Source organism: Hippopotamus amphibius, chromosome X, assembly GCF_030028045.1.
Source record: "Hippopotamus amphibius kiboko isolate mHipAmp2 chromosome X, mHipAmp2.hap2, whole genome shotgun sequence".
Taxonomy (NCBI): Eukaryota; Metazoa; Chordata; class Mammalia; order Artiodactyla; family Hippopotamidae; genus Hippopotamus; species Hippopotamus amphibius.
Genome location: NC_080203.1, coordinates 23315389 through 23337379, shown reverse-complemented (window position 1 = coordinate 23337379; position 21991 = coordinate 23315389). Strand labels below are relative to the sequence as shown.

Sequence of the window (21991 nt, the reverse complement as noted above, 5' to 3'; positions counted from 1 at the left end):
TAAAAAGATGCTCTAAATATATGCATGCATATTTTAAAATACATTACTTATATTCTAAATCCAGAAATATAAGCAAAAATTATCCATTAACTAGCAGGGAAATAATATAGTAGAAAAGTTAACAGAAACTCTGGCTTAAAATATTTATTATGAAATAAATTACTGTATGTTTTTAAAGATTCCTTAGAAATCATAAATTCCACCTTCCAGAACATAATTAAGGGCAGAATTGTCTTCATTTTCAACAGACAAAAGTTTCATTTTTTTCAATCATGTATGTAGTTAATATCTGCCCTTCAGAAAACATACATTAGAGATTTAAACCTCTTGGTAAAGAAAGAGGTAAATGTTTTGTAGAAAGATGGAGGAAAAGATTCTTTACAAGGGAGTTCAGAGACATCTAGTGGTTGTTAATAATACACTGAGTTTTTTTCCTGGAAAATGAAATAAGATTATATAGTTCTACTGTCATGTTCATATTACAAATAATAAAGATTTTCCTTGCACTTTTGAATCTGTTTCATCCTACTGCTTTAGTTTAATGTTTACAGAAACTGAAAACAGCATTAAACTCAACCTTTTAAAAAATTAGTAAAACATCACTGAAATAATACTCAAAATTCAGCAAATGTTCCATCACATAAAAGGGCATGTATGATCTAAAACATGATTCATCAACAAATGCAGGTGGGCATTTGTCTTTTACAAGCTGTTGATGATGCTCTAAATTAGATCATTACACTCATAAAACCCCAAATGGCTAAAAATTTTAAATGCATGACTTTTGAAAACAGTTCTCTGCTAAACATGGTCATAGATGCACCCAGCTAGAAGGCACCTTAAAAGGCCAACTAGCTCACTGCCAAAGTCATCAGACTTTCAAAACAGAATCTCATTTTCAAAGCTAATAGAAAGCTATTTTACATTGTTCTTCAATAATCTATTTCAACTATCCAACGAACCCTATCAACTATTTCCTATATCCAACCTCAGCCCTTCATGCTACAGATTAATTCATAACTTTTTTATTCTTTTCTCAATTCTTCCTACTGTATCTTATTAACATATACACCTCTTCCTATTCTTTTGTACAACTGTAGCACTTCACATTCATCCCTATAATTGTCATGTTGCAGTGGAGATTCAATCAATTCATTATTTCAATTTCTCTAGCTCCTTTTGGATTCTGGCTTGATCCAAAGTATTTGCAACCTCTCCCAGCATTATGTATTCCAAAAACTTGATAGACACATCCTAATAACAATCCAGGAACACTCTAAGTTTGTGTTAAAAGTTTTAAGAAATATCTGATCTTATAAAGCATCCACCAAAATTAGCATCCTCAATATAATAACTCAGATTTTTCTTTTCTTTTTTTCCAACTTGAACTTAAAATATAAAATGGGTCAGACAAAATGTTAAGCACTGCTGCACACCCCTATGAACTTTTGGCCAAGAAAACATTTATGACAGAAACTAAAGAAAAATGTTCATAGTTTGGATTGTTAGTTTCTGGTTACTTTTAATGTTTAGGCTGTATGAATCTATTTTTGTTTTAATCACCTCGGCTAACAAAAGACTAACAATGCCAACATTAAAAACACGTTGCATCTATTTCAATATCAGCAAGAATACTGCTAAACAGCACTAGGATTTAACAGGAACACAATTCACATTAGAAAGTAACAGTAAGTTGCATGAAGCTAAAATAAAATCTCTTCTTAATTATTCTGTCTCATAATATTCTTATAAAAACTCTACTTAGGCAACAATTCCTTCTCATTAAAAATAAATCCTTAAGTTATTCACACAGTTTCAAGTATCGCCTGTCTCATTACAAAGGGGAAACTACCTTTAAAGTGGAGAGCTCTGATGGTCACCAAATTAACCAAGTAATCAAACAGCATCACCAAGAATGTGACAACCTGAATAATGAGCTTCCTGGTGTGATGCAATAAGAAACACACATCACTTAGGCCACATTCTTACCAAAAATGCTTAACCTAAATCTAAGAGTGAGCAAATAATGAGACATATGTTGGGCAGTCTACAAAATGAGCCCGGGCACCTTATAAAAGTCATTGTCATGAAAAACAAAAAGTTGTAGATTGAGGAGACTAAAGAGACTCAACCAAATGCAATATGTGAACCCTGACTGGCTCATCAATTTAAAAAAACAGCTATGAGAGACACTTTGGGGATAACTGGAAAATTTTGTACATGGACTGTATACTAGATGACATTACTGAATCAACATTAACATTTTCAGGTAGGATGATGGTACTGTGCTTATGTAGGAAAATATTATTTTTATTTAGGAGATAAATGCTTATTTGGGGGAGATAAATGCTGAAGTATTTAGAGGTGAACACTCATGAGGTCTGGGACCTACTTTCAAATGGTTCAGAAATATAGATCTGTATATTAATGAATATAAAATACAGATCTATATTTCTGAATATAGATATGTTTCTGTATTTCAGAATACAATATATAGATTATGTATGTATAAGTATATACATACATATACTGGTGAGAGGAGAAAGCCAATGTGGCAAAATGTTAACAATTAGAGAATCTAAGTGAAGGATATATGATATTTGAAATTTTTCAAAACGAAAAGTTGGAGGAAATAAGTAAGAAAGGAATACATACCATGGCGGTTCTAGACTTGATAAACCAGTCAAATCTAAACTGAGGAGCATTCCGAACACACTGTCTTAATTCTTCATACACGTTTTCTCTATCAAAGCCCATTTTGTGTAACATACAAATCAAGAATCTATCTTCTTCCTCAGTATAGTTCTTTCCTTTGCTGGTTCCATACTGAATGCGTAACTGATGAAATGGAGCCTTGTATCTTGCAATCTGCAGATTTAAACAAAATAGTGCTTTTAACTAAATGTGCAATAATAATAAGTCAAAGCTAATCACCATTTAATCATCAATTAAAACAATCTATTGGTAATTTGACAATTATGAAATATAGTACTTTGGCATCCAGGGCTTTCTTGATACTGATCCTTCGTTGAATTCTTGCTTCTCCACGTTCAATTTGAGCCATGATTTTCTCAATGTCCTGTAATTCATTGCAACGTTCCCAAAATACAGCTGAAAAACAGAGTTATTACTTTATAATTCTATCATCTTAAGTAAATGAATCCAAGGAACTACAGAATGAAGAATTAGCAGGAAAGGATACAGTGAACTTACACTGTTTATATTAAGATTCAGATTCATCTGTAAATGTATGTTCAATTATTAAATATTCCTAAGATGTAATAAATGAGGGTTATTAAATACCTCTTTTCATTTAAAAGCAAGACCTCAACAAGAAGGTTTTAGGTTAGCAATTTTCCTTTCATGAAATATTATGAAGTTTTTAATTATCCATCCCAGATGACTAGAATTTCAAAAGATACTACAGATACTGATTTAAGATAAGCTTTTATTCAAACATTATATAGAAGGCACCAAACACATAAAGTGAAACAGAAGAGAGGGTGGTCATACAAACTTAGAGAACATAGTTTCCTAGCAAGCAAAAATGAAACTATTATCAACAGGTCAATCAAACTTCCTATAAAGCAGTAATTTCTACTGAAATTGTTACTTCACTTTTGGAACTATCCACTATTCTTACAGTATTTCCAGCGACATATAGCTTGGTTTTTAAACTTGGAATAGCCTATTCTCTCCCAAAAAAAAAAGCCAAGTCACCCAAATTTTATAAATGAGCTAAATAATCTGGCTGCATTAATATGTCACACCTTATGACTTAAGAGAAAGGTCCTCTAATGACATATTCTACATTCTCAACTTTTTTCATTTTTAGAGTCTATCAAGAAAGGAGTATCAGTACTCTGATTTTTATAAGCACCTGTATTCATTTATTCATTCTCTCACTTATTCATTCAACATATATTTAAAAGCCTACTACGTATAAAGATACTATGAGCAGCCAATTGTACACATTTTGTCTTTTATTGCAACCAACTACATAAATTCATTCAAATCTCCCCATCCTCTGACATGGCCCCAATTAAGCTGTCCTGAGCTAGTGAAGCTACCTGGCCTGGTGTCAATTTGAGGGAACATCTGACACGATATCTTTTTCTTTTTTAATACGCTCTTTTTAAAATATTTATTTATTTATTTGGCTGCACTGGGTCTTAATTGTGACACACAGGATCTTCTTTGCAGCATGCAAGCCCTTATGTGAAGCACGTGGGATCTATCTAGTTCCCTGACCAGGGATCAAACCCGGGCCCCCTGCATTGGAGTGCGGAGTCTTCACCACTGGACCACCAGGGAAGTCCTGACATGATATCCTTTTAAATCATTTTTTGTCTTGCAACTTCATACATACTAATGCTATCCCCCTTCCTATCTCTTGAAGAAAATTCTACTTCAGAAAATCTCTCTGCACATATCCTTTTACACTCCTTTCATTCAGCTCTTGCTGCTCACATTCCTCTCTCCTGTATTTTCCCCTTCTTTAAGCCTCCAAATGCCCTAAACTTATGCAATAAATTCTAATAGTAGTAGTACTGTTATGCTGGTATCAAAGTAAAGGACGTTCATAGACTTGATGTTATACTATACGAAATATAATCTCAATATAATCCATCCCTCAAGTCCCTGGCAATCACTAGAAGACCCTTTCAGATTTCCAAAAGAAAAAAAGTATCTGTTCTCTAATTAAACATGGATTTATTCAAGCACTAGCACTATGAATAAATTAAAAATTGCTCCTAATCTATGTTCATCTTTGGTATATTTATTAGTGTTTCAATGTTTCCCCCCTACTATTTTTCACGGCAGAATTTCAGTTGTTAGGCTAAATAGGCTTTGAGGGGCTAGCGTAGAAACCTAAACCTACTTTGTAACGTTATCTCTATGGGAAAAAAAATGCCCTAGATTCTATACAGCAGATATTCAGACTAAATTTGAGAGCTCAACCTAATTGGACTTTAGAAACTTTCTATGTTCTACATAAAGAAAACTTACTAGACATAGTTACCTATTTTAATAAGATTTCTTTTCAGAAGCCTGAGGTTGGATGCACTGTGATGTGGAAATCAGTATTAACTCCATATGCTTCAGCACCTAATCTAGTTCTGGTCAAGACCAAAGACACAGCTTAGTAGGAGAGGGAGCTGATTCTAGGACCAATCAACAGATTTATTCAGTCTTTTCAGATCTACTCCAGCGTGCCTGGAGTTAATGAAATCCACATAACTTGCCTGGAGCAAACTAGAACCCTGAGAGTGTTTGAGGATCTAAAAGCACCTGACAGGAATTCTCTATATCAAGGACAACCTAGAAAGACACTAAGTCCATCCACTGAAACTGAAGCCTTAGACTTGACTTGCTCAGAAGACGATCAAATTTCAGAGGTGGGAAAGTGGCCATTTTGACAATGCTCATCCAGTAGCTACCCCTGTTTTATCAGTGCTATACCTGACTCTATTAGCTCACTAGGGGACAAGAGCAATTTGTTTTGATAAATCTTATAATCTTTTCATAGAAATACAATTATATTTTATATTTTCACCTACAGTTTATTCATAAAAGTCTAAAGGTCTTTAAACAAACATACAATTAAATTGACACTAAAGAAATGCATAAGGTTACAACTAAACACCATTTTTGAAGTTGTATACAAACCTGAATACTCCATGACCTCCTCAGGGGATTTGCCCTCCACCTCTCGAGCTATATTATCAATGTCGTCTCTTCCATACTTCTCATTAGCTTTAATAAACTGGTTAAAATCTCGCTTAGTCCAGTTTGTGAACCCCTGTGAACAACAAATTCAGCATCATCAATAAAGGTTAAATCAACAAATCCAAATACTGTTCTATTTAGTTCTATACAATGATACATTAAAAACAGTTCAAAAGACTTAAAAATTTCCTCCTTACAAAATCCCAGGTTATGTTGGAATCAAAAGTTGAGTTACTATTATTAATAACTGCTTTCATATCATGAAGAGAATATACTTTCCTCCAAGTACTAAAAACTTATTTATAGTTCCAAGATATTATGTTGTTTTTAACTCCATATTTTATAGATGCCTACTACATTAAAATACAAATGCATTAAAATAAAAATGCTAATATAAATGCTAAAGTCCTGGATATTCCAGTACTTCATTTTTTTCACAGACCTGTTCCCATGTAAAGTAAGAAAAAAATGCGGATGCATTAAATCAAAAAAATACATGAAGGGGAAAACAAAGACTGCAGAAAAATTTTTGCAGCTCTTCACATCATTCCAAACTACTGTACATAATTTCTGTTCAAGATTATATTCATAAATAGGATTTCTATAAACAGAATGTTATTGGGCCCACTCAATTTCTTTCCTAAAAGATAGAACAGTTTGACCAATCAGTGTTTTAAGTCTCTTTGGTATTTATTAGCACATCTCTGAAGTGACAATACCAAATTTTGGTCTTCGACTCCTCATGTCCCAACCCACGTAAATGTGATACCCTCGAAAGAGCAAAACTCTGTCCCTAGCCTTTAGCTGAAAAAGATTTCAGATTACCTCACATTTTGTTCCTTTGTGCTCCCATGATTTTTTAAAAGAGTAATTATTTAGGGCAGTAGAGAAAGATGATTAAAGATGACTTCAAGTACTAGGAGGGGCAAAAAATAGATTTTGTTTCTAATTACAAACTAAAGCAATTTCTCAGTTGAGACTGTATATTCACAATATATTGTACATTCACAATATACTGCAAGCCAAGTGACATTCTAAGACCATAACTTTATTTTTTATGTTCAGGAAATAAATTTTGAAAATAAAACATGAATATTTAAATGTTTTATTTTATTCTGTGTTAAGTCCTAATATTCAATCAGCTGCAATTACGTTTTCAAACTAAACTTTATGACTTCTAGGCATTTTGCTCAAAAACTTTTGTAATTTCTAAAAATTCATTCAATAAAATTACATGTTATAACAAAGAAAAGACTTATATAATAAATAAGACATAAATGTAAAACCTATCTTTCAATAATTAATGTGGAAAATTCCCTAGCACTGTGCTCTACATACTGTTCAAAACAATTTGTTGAATAAATAAATCTTGCTGGCTACTTTCTATACTAAGCTGGTATCATACAGTACACAATCTTTTTTGCAGTTGTTTATTGTGGAAGCCCTGTATCCTGTGCACTTTTTTAAAAAAAATTTTATTTATTTATTTATTTATTTATTTATTTATTTATTTATTGGCTGTGTTGGGTCTTCATTGCTGCACACGGGCTTTCTCCAGTTGCAGTAAGCAGGGGCTACTCTTTTTTGCGGTGTGCAGGCTTCTCATTGCAGTGGCTTCTCTTGTTGCGGAGCATGGACTCTAGGCACGTGGGCCTCAGTAGTTGTGGCTCTCGGGTTCTAGAGCGCAGGCTCAGTAGTTGTGGTGCACGGGCTTAGTTGCTCCGTGGCATATGGGATCTTCCTGGACCAGGGATCAAACTTATGTCCCCTGCATTGGCAGGTGGATTCTTAACCACTGAGCAACCAGGAAAGTCCCCAGTACACATTTTTGTTTATTATTTTGCAAAGATCTTTTGCACTGTAATTCTTTTTATCTTCTAGAGATTATTTTGGTAGTATGACACTCATAACATTCATTAAAGAACAATGACCAGAAAGCATTACTACATTGTTCAAATGGAAATGTTCCCTACTTAATAACTATTAGCTTTTAACTATACAATGAGCACCTTTAAAAGTTTCAGAAATTTCTCATCATTGTATTAAAGTTCTTTTCAAGAAAGAATAAGGCATTTTAAGAATTATGAAATCATTCCATAAATAAAAGATTAGTAGAATATAATTTCAGAGGACAGTTCTCAATCAATAAAATAAATTTAACTTCTCACGAATATGCTAGTAATTATTATCTATCAGGATTCATATGTGGATTAACTGACTTCATTATAATTCATAAAATGCATGTCTTATTTCTAATAATTAACACATATTTTGCATTTATATTTTTTACTATTTCCAAAAGAGTGTATTCTATAAAGGGATAAAAAAATAGGGATATTTGGTCTAAATGTATGTTTACAAAATAGCCCTGAGTTTTGTTGGTGTGAACAATCAGGATACCAAGCTCATACAATAAAAAGTACATATAATTTATGTTTTCTTTTTTTCTATTGGTTGACTAGAAGTAGTTCAACTACTTAAAATATTTTACTTGTGTGAGAAGTTTTTCCTTTTCTTCAGTCTCTTCTGGGGTAAGAGGTTCAGCTCCATCAATCTTTTTTTGCTCCTCTCTTTGAGCCACAGCTGGATTTGGGATATCAGGATTCCTTGGGACCTAAAAATCAAGAGATGTGTTATGAGTAAACTGTTGAGAAAAAATTAACAACAGTTAATTAAGTATTAAGGGTATACATACTTATATCAATATTTAGAGTTATTTCAACAGTAAAGAAAATAAAGTTCTATCAGAATGACACATGATTCTCTCCACGTTTCTACTACCATGATATTACCAAAGTAAAACTGTTCTTAAATGTGCCACATGATATTTTACAGTGAAAAACCCACTGCTAAATGCCACATTATATTCTAGATTTAATTATACTGTGGAACAAAAAAAAATCCTTATGATACTGTAATACATGGTAATAATAATATCATTATCCCCAACACCAACATTATACAATAAAATCTCAAGCCCAGAAACAAAAAGTTTGGTAGTACGAAAAGAGCCCATATTCACCTGGCAATATAGACCAGGGTATAAAAGTGGCAATGCACCTGAAGACTGCATCCAATCCTCTGATCAGTTCAACATGCAAAAAAAAGCAGTACTTTTATTGCCTGCCAGGGTATGGAGAGAGAGCATCTTCACATAAAATGCAAAGACTGAAAGAATGATAGGATAATGAAGCAGCAAAAAAAAAAAAAAAAGAAGACTGTATATAAGAGGGAAGGCATAAGCAAAGCACACAAGCAGCTGCGATGGGACCTGTAGTCAAGGGGAAAAAACTACAGTAGCAGTGACCAACAGAAAGTACAGTGTATACTATACCGCTCTACATAGTGTACGGAGCTGCAATACACTGAAAACTGAGAAGAGAGCTCAAGGTCAAAAGACTGAGAATAGAAGCTCAGCTCTACAAAGAAGCAAGCAGTCAGGCAGTCATCTGTATCTCAAAACTGTAGCCCCAAGGGCCTCAGTGTGTCACCATGTACATAGACAAACCATACACTTCAGCAGTATGGAGTAGCATTCATTGTATGGAGTGATAAACTAAGTTACTCAGCGCAAAGCCTCACATCATTTTTATTTGTATCTGCAGTGACAATGCAGCACATTGATTTACAAGGGCAGGTATATAACGTGTATAGTGTACTTTATAGCATTCCATTAAACATGGCAAGAATAGGGTTCACAGTAAGCCTTCCACTGTTTGGAATGCACAGCCATCATCACCCAGAGGTATCAAATAGTCACGGTTTTACTATAACATAATTATAATACTTATTAGAGTACATTTCTCTAATTGTTATACCTATTTCATAGAGTTTGAACCATGGCACTGTAACTTAAAAATAAATATTTTTAAAACGTTGTTTAAATATAAAACCTACCAACTAGGCATTAAAAAGAAATACTCAACAGATTCATTTGTATGTAATCATCAGTACCAGACAATCAAATTAGTAAGTACTGACTAGATGTCTATTTTGTCCAGGTGTTCGCTGGAAGATAAAAAATAGTGGACATGGTCCTTGCCCACAAGGAGCTCACAACCTAGTTGTGGAATTCTTAGCTGTACTCTAAGAACTCTAAGAATTTGGGGAGATTGAGAAGAGACAAAGAATATTCTAGGCTGGAACAATAAAGCAAAAACAGTGAAGGCAGAACCAGGAAGGAGTGTATAGGGTTTATGTTGAGAAGGGATAAAAAACCAGGCTAGGTGGAGACAGAATTAGAGGGCCTTCTGAAACTACACAGTAGGCAACAGAAAGCCAATGGAGAGTTTTCAACAAGGGAGTAGTGTTTTCATCTGTAAGCCCTGTGCTGGATGGACTGAAGAGGGGAAGCAATCAGAGGCAAGAGAACCAGCTAAACTGTCGTAATCTGGAGATGAGGTATAATCACCTGGCCTAGGATGGTAGCAAATAGAAATGGAAAAGAAGGTGTAAATTAAAAAAGAAATGTAGTCCAGTGATATGTATAATTTAAAATAACTTTTTTCGATCGCTAAATTCCACTCTTAAATTACAGGCACACCAGCAATTCCATTCCTAACATATCTATAGAAAGACTTTTAGGAGAATGTTTACAGCAGCTTTACTCACAAGAGCCAAAACCCAGAAAACAGTCCAGATGTCCATCAACAAAAGACTGTAAGCAAACTGTGGTATATCCTTACAATGGAATAGTACTCAGCAATAAAAAGGAATGAACCATTGACAATGGGACTACATGGGTGAATCTCAAAAACATTATGCCAAGTGAAAGAAGTCTTACACATAATATATGATTCCATTTATGTGAAACTCTAGAACAAAAAAACTAATCCATAGAGGGAGATAAACAGTGGTTGTGTCTGGGGAGTGGGTACGGGGATTGCCTGGGAAGAGGCACTTTCTGGGGTGACAGTAATGTTCTATATCTTTATGGAGGCTTCAGTTATGTAGGCATTTGTCAAAATTCATCAAATGACACACAAGATTTATATATTTCAATGTATATAAATTTTATATTAAAAAGAATCAAATAAATATTGAACTCTGGCTAATGATCTGCATGTTGAAGTGTTTCCAGGTGAAATATACTTACGTTTGCAACTTTGAAATGCATAAAAAAAATAAGAAGGATATCCATTTGATGGAAAGCTGGAGAAATGGACAAATAGGTGATAAAGCAAATACAATAAGATGTAAATTGGAGAATATATGTGGTGTGTATATGGGTGTTCACTGCATAATTTTCTCAATATTTTTCTATGTTTGAAAATTTCTCATAACAAAATGTTGAAAAAAATTACAGACAACACTTTAAAAGTTTAACAGACCCCTTAAATTGCTGGTGAAATTACTTTGGCCTCAAATTTTAATTTCAATTGAGGAAAACCTCTTTAACTTTAAGATATTTCTGTACCAAAATGCTTCAAACTTTCCATATCCAACAAACCATACTTTAACAAAACATTTCATAAACATCTAATTTTTTGACAGAAAATGGATAATATACCCACACAAAATAAGCTTTTTATTCCTATGCAGATATTCTCAATACTAAAAATCTCCCCCGTGAACTTTAATAAAGGCAAAATCAGAATATTATAGCATACCATTAGATTTTAGGATCTACTGCTCATATTTTTAATACAGCAAAACATTAGAGTGACTTCATCAATGTTACATTTACTATTTTAATTCTAAAAATTACTCAAATAGCTGCTAAAATTTTTAGAATCAGAAATGACTCAAAATTCCTAAATTCCTGTATCTCTTCCTACAAATAATCTCCTTAATATTTATCATTTTTAAAAAGCATTCATTTTTTACCTCGAGGTTTTATCAGCATTAAGCTTCCTAGAGTGATTTCAAAGTGCTATAAAAGAATTAAGTAGACAAATTACAGGCCAATAGTACTACACAGATACCTAGATGGTATCTCAAGTACTCATACTGTATATATTCCTGATGACCCTGGCAACACTTAATATACAGGAAGTTATCTTTCAAGGAAACAGCTCAATTATTATTTGGATTTCTAGCCAGATAGTAAGGAATTTGTGATTAAGAGCTATGTTCCATGGAGAAGTGAAAAACTTTTGGGGGGGTCTTGTTTCTTAGGCGTTTCAACAACCATTTCATAGAAATCTGGAGTATTGAATTAAATGTGACAACACACAAGATGAAAGTAGTAACCTGAAATCAGCTCACTGTATTTTAATTCTACCATAGCAAAACAGGTGGCCATGATGACTCATTACCAAAACTCACAAAGATTACAGAACTTCCTGCATTTGTCAAATGTTTATATCCACCCCTTAAGAACTTTTATTGAAGATATATGTTAGAGTGTTCTACAGCTTTCTTCAGCTTCTTATGGCAAAACTCTTTCATTCCAGGTCTTAGACTCAATGGGACTTCTGGATACTCTGGATTTTTAAAATTCTGCAATGGAAATTTCAACTCAGTCACCTTCTTCCAATAGAAAGATTTTAGTGAACAAGTGATTAAAAGCATTAAGCAACTCCTTTAAGTCACAAGAGCAATGAAGCTTCTGAATATGACTAACCTGCAACAAGGTCAAAGCTTAGACAGCAGGGAAAATTGGCACACAATGCGCAGCTATCCACCAAGTGGTTTGGGGAAAACAAACAACGACTTCTCTCAGCCTCAAATAAAACAAAACTCTTTAATTCCGGATCTTATTATCAGGAATACTGCTGTGACCTTGTGCTGAGTATCAAGGGGAAAAAAAATAGAAAATAAAAATGCAAATAAGCAGGCCCTGAAGAAAAATGCTATTTACCAACTGCTTCAAATCTACTGAGCCCCTCACTAGTCCCACCCCGAGTCACTACAGAATGCGACTGTGGGGACGCAAAATGGACAAAATGGAACCATGCGCCACACTGCCCCCAGCTGCAGACAAAACCTCTCTCCCCTGCGCTAACAATCATTTAGGCAGAAAGGGGGAAAGGAGTCCCCTTTTGAGAAGCTAACTACATAGAGAATATCAGGAAACTCCACTCCAGCAGTCCTGTTCATCTGAGAACAAACTATTGCTCCATTCATACTGTGGCTCAGGTGAGTTTTCTGGAGGTTTAGTAGGCGGAAAAAAAAATCATTGCTAGATATCCTTGAGAAGACATGCCCAACACTTATCAATATCACATCATCCTTTACAGGAAGCTTTTGCAGATGATTAACATGCCATGCTCATCTGTCTATACAGTCAGCCCTCCATATCCGTGGGTTCTGCATCCATGGATTCAAGCAACCTCAGATCAAAAATATTCGGAAAAAAAAATTCCAGAAACTTCCAAAAAGCAAAACTTGAATTTGCTGCATGCTGGTAACTACTTACATAGCATTCGCATTGTATTTATACAAATTTACATAGCAATTACATTGTATTAGGTATTATAAGTAATACTGAGACGATGTAAAGTATATGGCGAATTTGCATAGGTTACATGCAAACACTACGCCATTTTACATAAGAGGCTTGAGCATCCATGAATCATGGTATCTGTGGGGGCCTCTAGAACCAATGCCCCGCAGACACCGAGGGACAACTGTACTCAAACACAAGACCCACCCAATTAAAGCACCCACCTTAGCTCAGGTCTGTAGCCCCTGGTAAAGAATGGAAGAGACAAGGCTCAGAAAGAACCAACAGCCAGAATGTACTCTTCTGTGTCCTGTAATCCTCAGCTAAGTATGCTTACGGAGGATCGAGGCAAGTCTTGAGACAGTACAAAGGCAATCCAGGATGGGGCTGAGGAAAGCATGGGACTAGGAGTTGAGTGGTAGGGGGTCCATTCTCCTTCCACCCCCACTGCCACCACCACACCCCCAGCCCCCACCATCTTTTCATCTTCACACTGCAGCAGCCTCCTGTCTGGTTTCCCTGGAGAAACTTGCCATGGTCTGTGTTGCAGCCAGAGTGATTTTTAAAAATGTAAATCTGATCATACGCTACTTCTTGTAAGTGGTTTGACCTTGAGCAAACTACTCAGGGCAAATTACTCAGCCTCTCTATGCCTCAGTTTCCCCATCTGCAAAATAGGTATGTAGTTCCAGGGCTCTTCTGAGAATAATGAGCTAATCATTTTAAACAACTAAGAAGAGTAAGCAACACAAGTAAGGACTAAATAAGCATCGCCCACCCACCCCTCTGCCTTAAAAACATCTCAAAGGTTTTCCTTTGCTCTAAAGTTCAACCTAATTAATATGACCTATAATTAATGTTCGATGCCCCACATGATCCAACTCAACCCACTCACTAGTTTCATCTCAAGTCATTCTCCTTCGCACCACTCCCTAGCAACAATGGCCTTCGTTCAGCTTCCAAAGGGGCAATCCTCCTTCCTATCACAACACCTTTGTGGCCTGTGGCTCCCCCACCTGAGCACTTCTGTCCCACACTTCGCTTGGCTACTTCCCATGCATCTCTCTGATCTCAGCTTAAATGGTGGTCCTTAGGGACCACCTCCCTGCTCTCCCAGTCCATATTAGATACCCATGTTACGCTCCCTCGTAGCACCCTTTGTAAGCACTAAAAACAAATAGCGTCACTACTCTGTGCTTTCAGCTTAACGTCTGTCTCCTCCATTAGAAAGTAAATACCACTGTGTGCTGAGGAACCCCCTCTGTCTTATTCACCAGTTTATCCTCAGAGCTTGGCATAGGACCTGGTATAGCAGAGCACTCGATAAATATGTATTCAATGAAAAACAGTTCTCCTTTCACTCACACTCCCTCTCCTGTCACTTCTCTCCGGGAGGTGAGGAACAGAAAACAGTAAGGTGCCACAGCATCAATTCCGTGCCATCTTCCCTCTCCTCACTCATCCCTTTCCTCTCTTCTTGCACCTTCCTCCTTCCTATCACCCTTCACAGCTGTTCCTTCATTCCTCCCTCTTCTAAAGTTTCCTCTCTCCTCCTTCTCCTTCCCGCTGGCCACCACCCCACTGTCATGTAAGACCCTGACCCCTAACCACAAACTGCCAGTAATGAAAGGGACTGTTTACATTAAAACAGAGCTGTGGCGAGAATGTGGTGGGCACTGTATTATCACAGGGAACACAATTTCAGTAACTCCAAAGAAGGAGCATAAACAGTTATATTAGCAGAGGTGATTTTTTTATTGCTGCTACTTGACTACCACTTGGCTCAACTCCCAAGCAACATGTCAAACCACTGTAAACACAGTCCTTATTTAGGGTTGCAGAAAGAAGCAGAGTTATGTCACATGCAGAAATAGCCCAGAATGTCCGAGTGGAAAGAGCATAGCATTTGAATGCTCAGAACCTGTGTTTGAGACCGGCACCCTTGGCAACTCTGTTAGCTACCTGACCTTGAGTAAAGTCATTTAACCTCTCTGAACTGGTTTCCTTACCTATTATATAGAGGTGATAATAACACCAATCTCACAGGGTTTCTGAGAAATCAAATGAAGTATGTGGTAAAGCATTTATTCAATTGTAAGACGCTCTACACAGATATTTGGTTGATTAACTAACTGAGGTCTAACATTTCAATTTAATTCTCCTTTCAAGTCTCGCAAATAGTAGTCAATAAAACTAACAGAAAATAATGATCTAAACCTAAAATGTTTAATAATCCTTAGTAGGATCAAGTATATATTTGTTTATCTCATGAAATCTTATTCACTACTTTCTTAATTTTATTATTTTTATTTTACATTTTGAACCTACAGCTTGCCTGTTTCTTCTAACATATCGCTGTTTTCACTTTCTTTGACACTGGTTTTATGCCTGATCTGATGTTCAACCATGATTACTTTACTCTTCTACAACTTCCTAAGAAGGATTTTATCCAGTCCTGTTGTTTAAATACATTCAAATTTAATCACATTTCCCTGACCAGATTATAAGTAACCACTTTACTTATATATGTGTCCACTTACATTTACCCTTTCTTGTTCCTATTTATATATATTTCCACTTATATCCACCTTAAGTTTCTTGTCCCTATTTATCTATATTCAAACTTTGGTACATAAATAGCAAGCAAAATTTTTTTGCTCTATTTCTGATGGCAATGCTCCAACTCTGGACAAATAGTAGAAACACTCTAGAGATTCACTCGGTTCCAAAATATTAACTAACTAAATATTTTATATATATTGAGCTTTTCTAGGCATATTACAGCTACTAATAAAAATAACTGGTCATAGTTCCACTTGTGATAAAGGTGCACAAAATAAATTTTAAAACACAGCTTCCAATTCATAAAACAGAGATCTTCATAAAATTGTGTTAATATTTTTATAATTTTGTTCATACTATTGATTATTATTATACCTTTAGCTATCCTTTTCCATTCACTAGGAAGTCAATTTCAGCATACAGAAATAACCTGGTATGCTTAATCTCTCAATGTATAGCTTTAAGCATGACAAACATTAAATTTCACTCACTATAAATGGGTTCCTATCTACCTATATAAATAAGAAATGTGAATTCCAAAAGATCGTTTTTAAATTCCATAATTCATTATCCTGTTTATCATTATTTTAACACCTAAGTGACCACAATCCACTAACCACCATCAGGGCTTCTACCAATCTATAAGCAATAAACACAAAAACAGTATTTCTTGGTCATTTTGAGGAAAATAATAAAAAACTTCCTATCCTCTATCATATATTCATTTATATTTAAACATATATCTATTGTTTATTCTACATATTCTTTGAGCACTTGAACACTAACATTATTAAAATGTTATTACTACTTTGAAATATTGGATAATTCTCCATTAATCTCATTTAGTGATGATCTTACTGGTCACTGGGTAGGTTGATGCTTTACTTCTAGTTAAACCTCCTCTTTGGTTTTAAAAACACCACTATTTTGATTTACTCTTAGGTTCTCTCACATTAAAATGGAACACTCTCTAGTCTAGCTTAATACATTATATTATTAGCTTAAAAGATTATAATTATGCTAATCCAAAAAACTGAAAAATTACCTTATAGCCTATTGTCTTCCTATAATAAAGAATTTCCTTTTCGAGGAGCTCAAATAAGCGTGGTGGGAAAAATTGAAAATCCTGAACATTTGGCTGTTTTGGAGGTCGTGGAGCCTGTGGGGGGGAAAATGCATTACATACATGTTTGTTTTCAGTATATGAAGTGAACATACTTATCTTTTATTAATTCTTTTATATATAGAAAAATATACAATGGAATCCATTTATATGGCTGGGGCATATGAAGTTCTTTTCTGTATTGTTGTTATATTTTAGGGACTAAGATTTAGCACTAATGTAAGTAAATCTGAATCAGAGACCATGTTACAAGAGGGTTCTGCTGTAGCACATAAAACCTGGCCTCATACCGCTTTACCTTTGGAGCCTTTGGCTCACTGACACGTAAAGCCTCTCTGAAATAGGCGTCCACCGCATAGTTGGCTTTGCGTTCTCGTTTGGGAGGTTCAATCCATTCCACCATTCCAAGCTATACACGAAAACAAGAATGAGAAATTTAATTACTCCAAATTGTTTTATAAATATCAAGCACATCAAGGTTGTAGAAGTGTGAGAAAACCGAAGTCATTAGGAAGAATCAAAACTTGCTTTGTAAAACTCTAATTGGAAAAGATACACGTGCCCCAAAAGAATCTGAAAAAAAAAAACTAAATCACTTTGCTGTACACTTGAAACTAACACGATATTGTAAATCAACTCTACTTCAATTTAAAAAACAAATTTGCTTTTATAAGTCACAGTTACACATCCCAAATTCCAAAACCTCGTGCTATATACCAAGTTTAGGTACAAGTGCAAGGATGGTTTTTCTTTTTTTTTTTTTTAAGTAAGTTTGAAACTTAGTTCTTCCTTAGTAATTGAGAAGAACTTGCACAATCTGGTTAATACTTTATGTTAAAATAAATAGCATACAATATAGGAGGAAGACATACTGATTCTGGGAACTGTGTTAAGTGTATTAATTAGGAAACAGCTGAAAGGCATAAATAATGAATATCAACATGACAGCCATCTATCCTTTCAAATCAAGAGAAATTTCAAAATGAGACCTCTTGATAAGGTTGCTGTGGGGAAAGCCCGTGGAATCAGAAATATCTGAATTTGAAACCAGTTTCTGCCACTTTACCAACTGTAAACTGTGAAGAAATTATTTTCTCCATCTGCAAAATGGGAATAATAATAATAATAATACCTACCCTGAGGATTAAATGTGACCATATATATGAAAGCATTAGGTAAACTGCCAAGAGTTAAATATGTTATTATTAAATATCCAAAGTGGAGTGAACAATGATTTGGTAGCATTACAAAACTTTACCCTGATATCAGCTAGAAAATGCAATTTAAACGTCAAAATACAAGAGTGACAATATAAAGTTCTGGAATCTGTAGGTATGGCTTTCTAGTTCAGATATTTTTCTTGATTTCACAGTGCCTAGCCTAGTCCCTTTACACAAAAGATGCCATTAATCTACAATTAATGGTCCCACTCTATTTGACCTCAACTACGGGTTGAGTTCCAACCTTGCTATCACATTTTCAGAGTGGATGATAAACTAAGATGACTAGAATGGTTAGAAATCTATAAACTCTCAGTGTCTAGAGAAGTAAAGACTAAAGACAAACAAATTGGTAGCCTCCATACATGGAAAAGTCTATCAGATAGAAAGAAACAGTTCTTTGTTGATCCATAAGATTAAAACCAATGTGCAAAGTCAGAGGAAAGTAGATTGCTACTCAGTATAATTTAACAAATATGTCTTAAGTACCTATCTGCAAGTCAGTGTCAAGGAAACAAAGATAAAACAATCTCTGCCACCAAGGAGCTTATAAGCCAAATAAAAAGTATTCTGAGAACCAGAGAATATAAAACAATGAAATGAAATATCCTGAAGGAGTAAGAATCCCAACATGACCAGAGACTGGATGGGGGCAGGGGGAGGAAAAAAAACAGAGGGTGGATAACTGTCCTAGATGCTATATATGGGATTTCTTAACTACATACAAGGTTAGACTAAATGTCTCTTTTAACTCTAAAAGTTCCTGAGCGATGGATAATATACTGTGAGTTATGTACATTGAGAAATACCCAGAACAGTGAAACAAGTTTTGTTTTGTTTTTTCCCCTCAGATGGTTATGTGAGATGACAGTAACAGAAAAGATATTTTTTAATAACCAATATTTATTTGTCTCAATTGGGGTGAAAATAAATCAATAATAACTTGCTAAAAGTAATGTATTTGGCCATTTAACCTGTACCTATTTGAGGGTTTAGGTATTTAAATTTGAAATAAGTATTAGAGGTCAATTCCTGAACTTTCAAAAACAGAAGAAATCGTGCTGAATTAGTTTGTTTTAGATAAGACTACATTAATATAAACTTATTCAGGTTAATTTATTCAGAATTAATGTCAGTCATTATGACTTAATTCACCAGGTATGGATATAAACTAGTGCAACTGGGTCAACAAATCTTATATGAAAATCTATCTCACTGTGCAATTTCCATGATATGTATGGTTTTCAATTCTCTTCAAAGGATAGTATGAACCTATTTTAAGAACCTATCTAGAAAATATGGAAAGACATAATAAAATATAATCTCAACTCAGAATATTCAAAAAAAATCTGATTTAATCATATATTCAATTATAAAAGTATGTCATAATTATTATTAAGATTTCTTTCTATCTGTACATCATTATTTTGCTAGAATTAGACGCACAGGAAAACTTGTTATATTAGAACTGGACAAATATTTTACTAAGTCTAACTTTTCTCTAAGAATGTAGATAAGAAGCACCACTGATATTTAGACTCTTCACTGTTTATAAAACGCTCTTAATACCAATAAGCCCACGGGAATAATTGTAAAATTAATAAAATACATATCACATAATGAAATCTAAAAAGCATATTAGGAAGGCAGTTTCCACTCTGTGCATGCAGGCTATTACCTCCATCTCATCAGAGTAAGGCATAAGTAGTCTGAATTAAGGTTATAGATAGAATAACCAGATAGATTTTGGTCAAGATACTAAAAACTGACCAGAAATAATCATAGCAACAAAGCATTATCAACCTACTAGCTGCGATGCAAATTAAAATGGCTCACCTGTGATTTTTCAGTAAAATCAATACCCAAGAATAAGTTTTATTTTTTAAAAAATTCACTCTGTCAGTTAAAAAATATAACAGCTTTATAGAACACTGAGTAACGAAATAAAAATGCTAGAATTGTATTATAGCTCAAAAAATAAAATAACTATCCTTGAGTCCATGCTGATATAAATAAATGAGTACATAAATAAATGGAGAGAAGGGACAGCTCTTCCTTACAGAAAAATCCCAATTAGTAAATGTAGATGGAACGAAGGAAATGCAAAATTACTGTTAGGTAAACACCACAATAACTATTGCAGGCAAACTCCACCAAGAGATGCTAAAACCAGTGAGCAAAAGTTTGAGGAGTATCTCCCCTCACCAAGATATTTATCAGTTACAAAGGGATAAATGGTAACTCTACAGTGGAAAAATCCAGCAGACACCACCTCAACAAAGTGATTAAGGTTAATGTCCCCAGTAACATGACTTAGTGACATCATATGTTCCCTGGTATGATGTACTGAGAAAGACATAACATCCCTTCCAAGGCATTCTTACCAAAAATGCATAATCTCAATCAAATCATGAAAAAAATGTCAGACAAACCCAAGTGAGAGACAAACTACAAGACAACCGAACAATACTCTTCAAAAGTGTCACGATCATGAAAAACAAAGAAAGACTGAGAACTGTCACAGATTAGAAGAGACCAAAGAGGGACAGCAACAAAATGCAATGTGGGTCAAGAGAATGAGAAGACAAGCCACAAACTGATAAAAGGCTGTTATCCAAAACCTACAAAGAACTCTTAAAACTCAACAATTAAGAAAACAACCAATCTGATTTTTAAATGGGCAAAAGATCTGAAGAGACACCTCTCCAATGAAATATACAGATGGCAAATAAGTAAATGAAAAGATGCTCCCCATCATATGACATCAGTGAAATGCAAATTAAAACAAAGACATACTACTACACACCTACTAGAATGGCAAAAGTCCAGAACACTGACAACACCAAATGCTGGTGAGAATGCGGAACAACAGGAACTCTCATTCACTGCCCATGAGAATGTAAATAGTATGGCGACTTTGGAAGACAGGCTGGCAGTTTCTTACAAAATTAAACATACTCTTACCATACAATCCAACAATCGTGATCCTTGGGATTTACCCAAAGGAGTTGAAAAACCTATGTCCATACAAAAACCTGCACATGGATGTTTATGGCAGCTTTAATCATAATTACCAAAACTTGGAAGCAACCAAGGTATCCTTCAGTAGATAAATGCATAAATAAACTGTAGTACATCCAGAAAATGGAATACTACTCAGCACTACAAAGAAATGAGCTATCAAGCCATGAAAAGACATGAAGGAACTTTAAATGCATGTTACTAAGTGAAAGACGCCAAGCAGAAAAGGCTACATACGGTATGATTCCAACTATGTAATATTCTGGAAAGGACAAAACTATGGAGAAAGTACAAAGATCAGTTGTTGCCAGGGGTTGAGGGGAGGGTGGGATTAACAGACAGCACACAGAGGGATTTTAGGACAGCAAAACTATTTCAGATGATAATATAATGGTGGATACCAGTCATTTATACATTTATCCAAACCCATAGACTGTTCAACAAAAGTGAATCCTAATGTAAACTATGGACTTTGAACGATAATGGTGTGTCAATGTAGGTTCAACAAGTGTGGGATGTTGATAGTGGAGGAAGCTGTTGGTGGGGGATGCAGATGGAATATGGGAACTCTGTATTTTCCACTCAATTTTGCTATGAACCTAAAACTGCTCTTAAAAATAAAATTCTGTTTTTAAAAACTGCAATGTGGGATCCTGGATTGTAAACCCTGGAATAGGGAAAGGACATCAGAGGGAAAACATGTTAATTTCCTGGACTTGATCACTGTAATACGATTAAGTAAATTGTTAACATTAGGGGACGCTGAGTGAAGGGTATATGTGAACTCTGCACTATTTTTTGCAATAAAGTCTAAAGTTATTTCAAAATTAAGAGTTTAAAAAATTATAGCCATAATTTCAGTTTAAACAGATAAAATAAACTCCCATTTCTTCAAGGGAACTTTGTTGTCCATGAAGTATATTACAAGGCATTATTTTATAAACGAGA

General features: G+C 34.7%; 1 protein-coding gene across 6 annotated transcripts in view; it reads right to left on the bottom strand.

The window, feature by feature from the left end:
- The window catches only part of SMARCA1 (SWI/SNF related, matrix associated, actin dependent regulator of chromatin, subfamily a, member 1), a 531454-nt gene that overhangs the window by 474776 nt on the left and 34687 nt on the right, over positions 1–21991 (bottom strand). For all 6 annotated transcript variants that reach the window (XR_009050254.1, XM_057717875.1, XM_057717872.1 and 3 more), the window contains 6 exons: positions 17101–17211; positions 16725–16838; positions 8222–8344; positions 5671–5803; positions 2993–3111; positions 2656–2868 (listed from right to left, as the gene is read on the bottom strand). Coding sequence is in view for 5 of the 6 variants with exons in the window: in XM_057717875.1 (XP_057573858.1) it covers positions 2656–2868; positions 2993–3111; positions 5671–5803; positions 8222–8344; positions 16725–16838; positions 17101–17211 (813 nt within the window). In the remaining variant the exon portion in view is untranslated. The remainder of the gene's footprint in view (positions 1–2655; positions 2869–2992; positions 3112–5670; positions 5804–8221; positions 8345–16724; positions 16839–17100; positions 17212–21991) is intronic.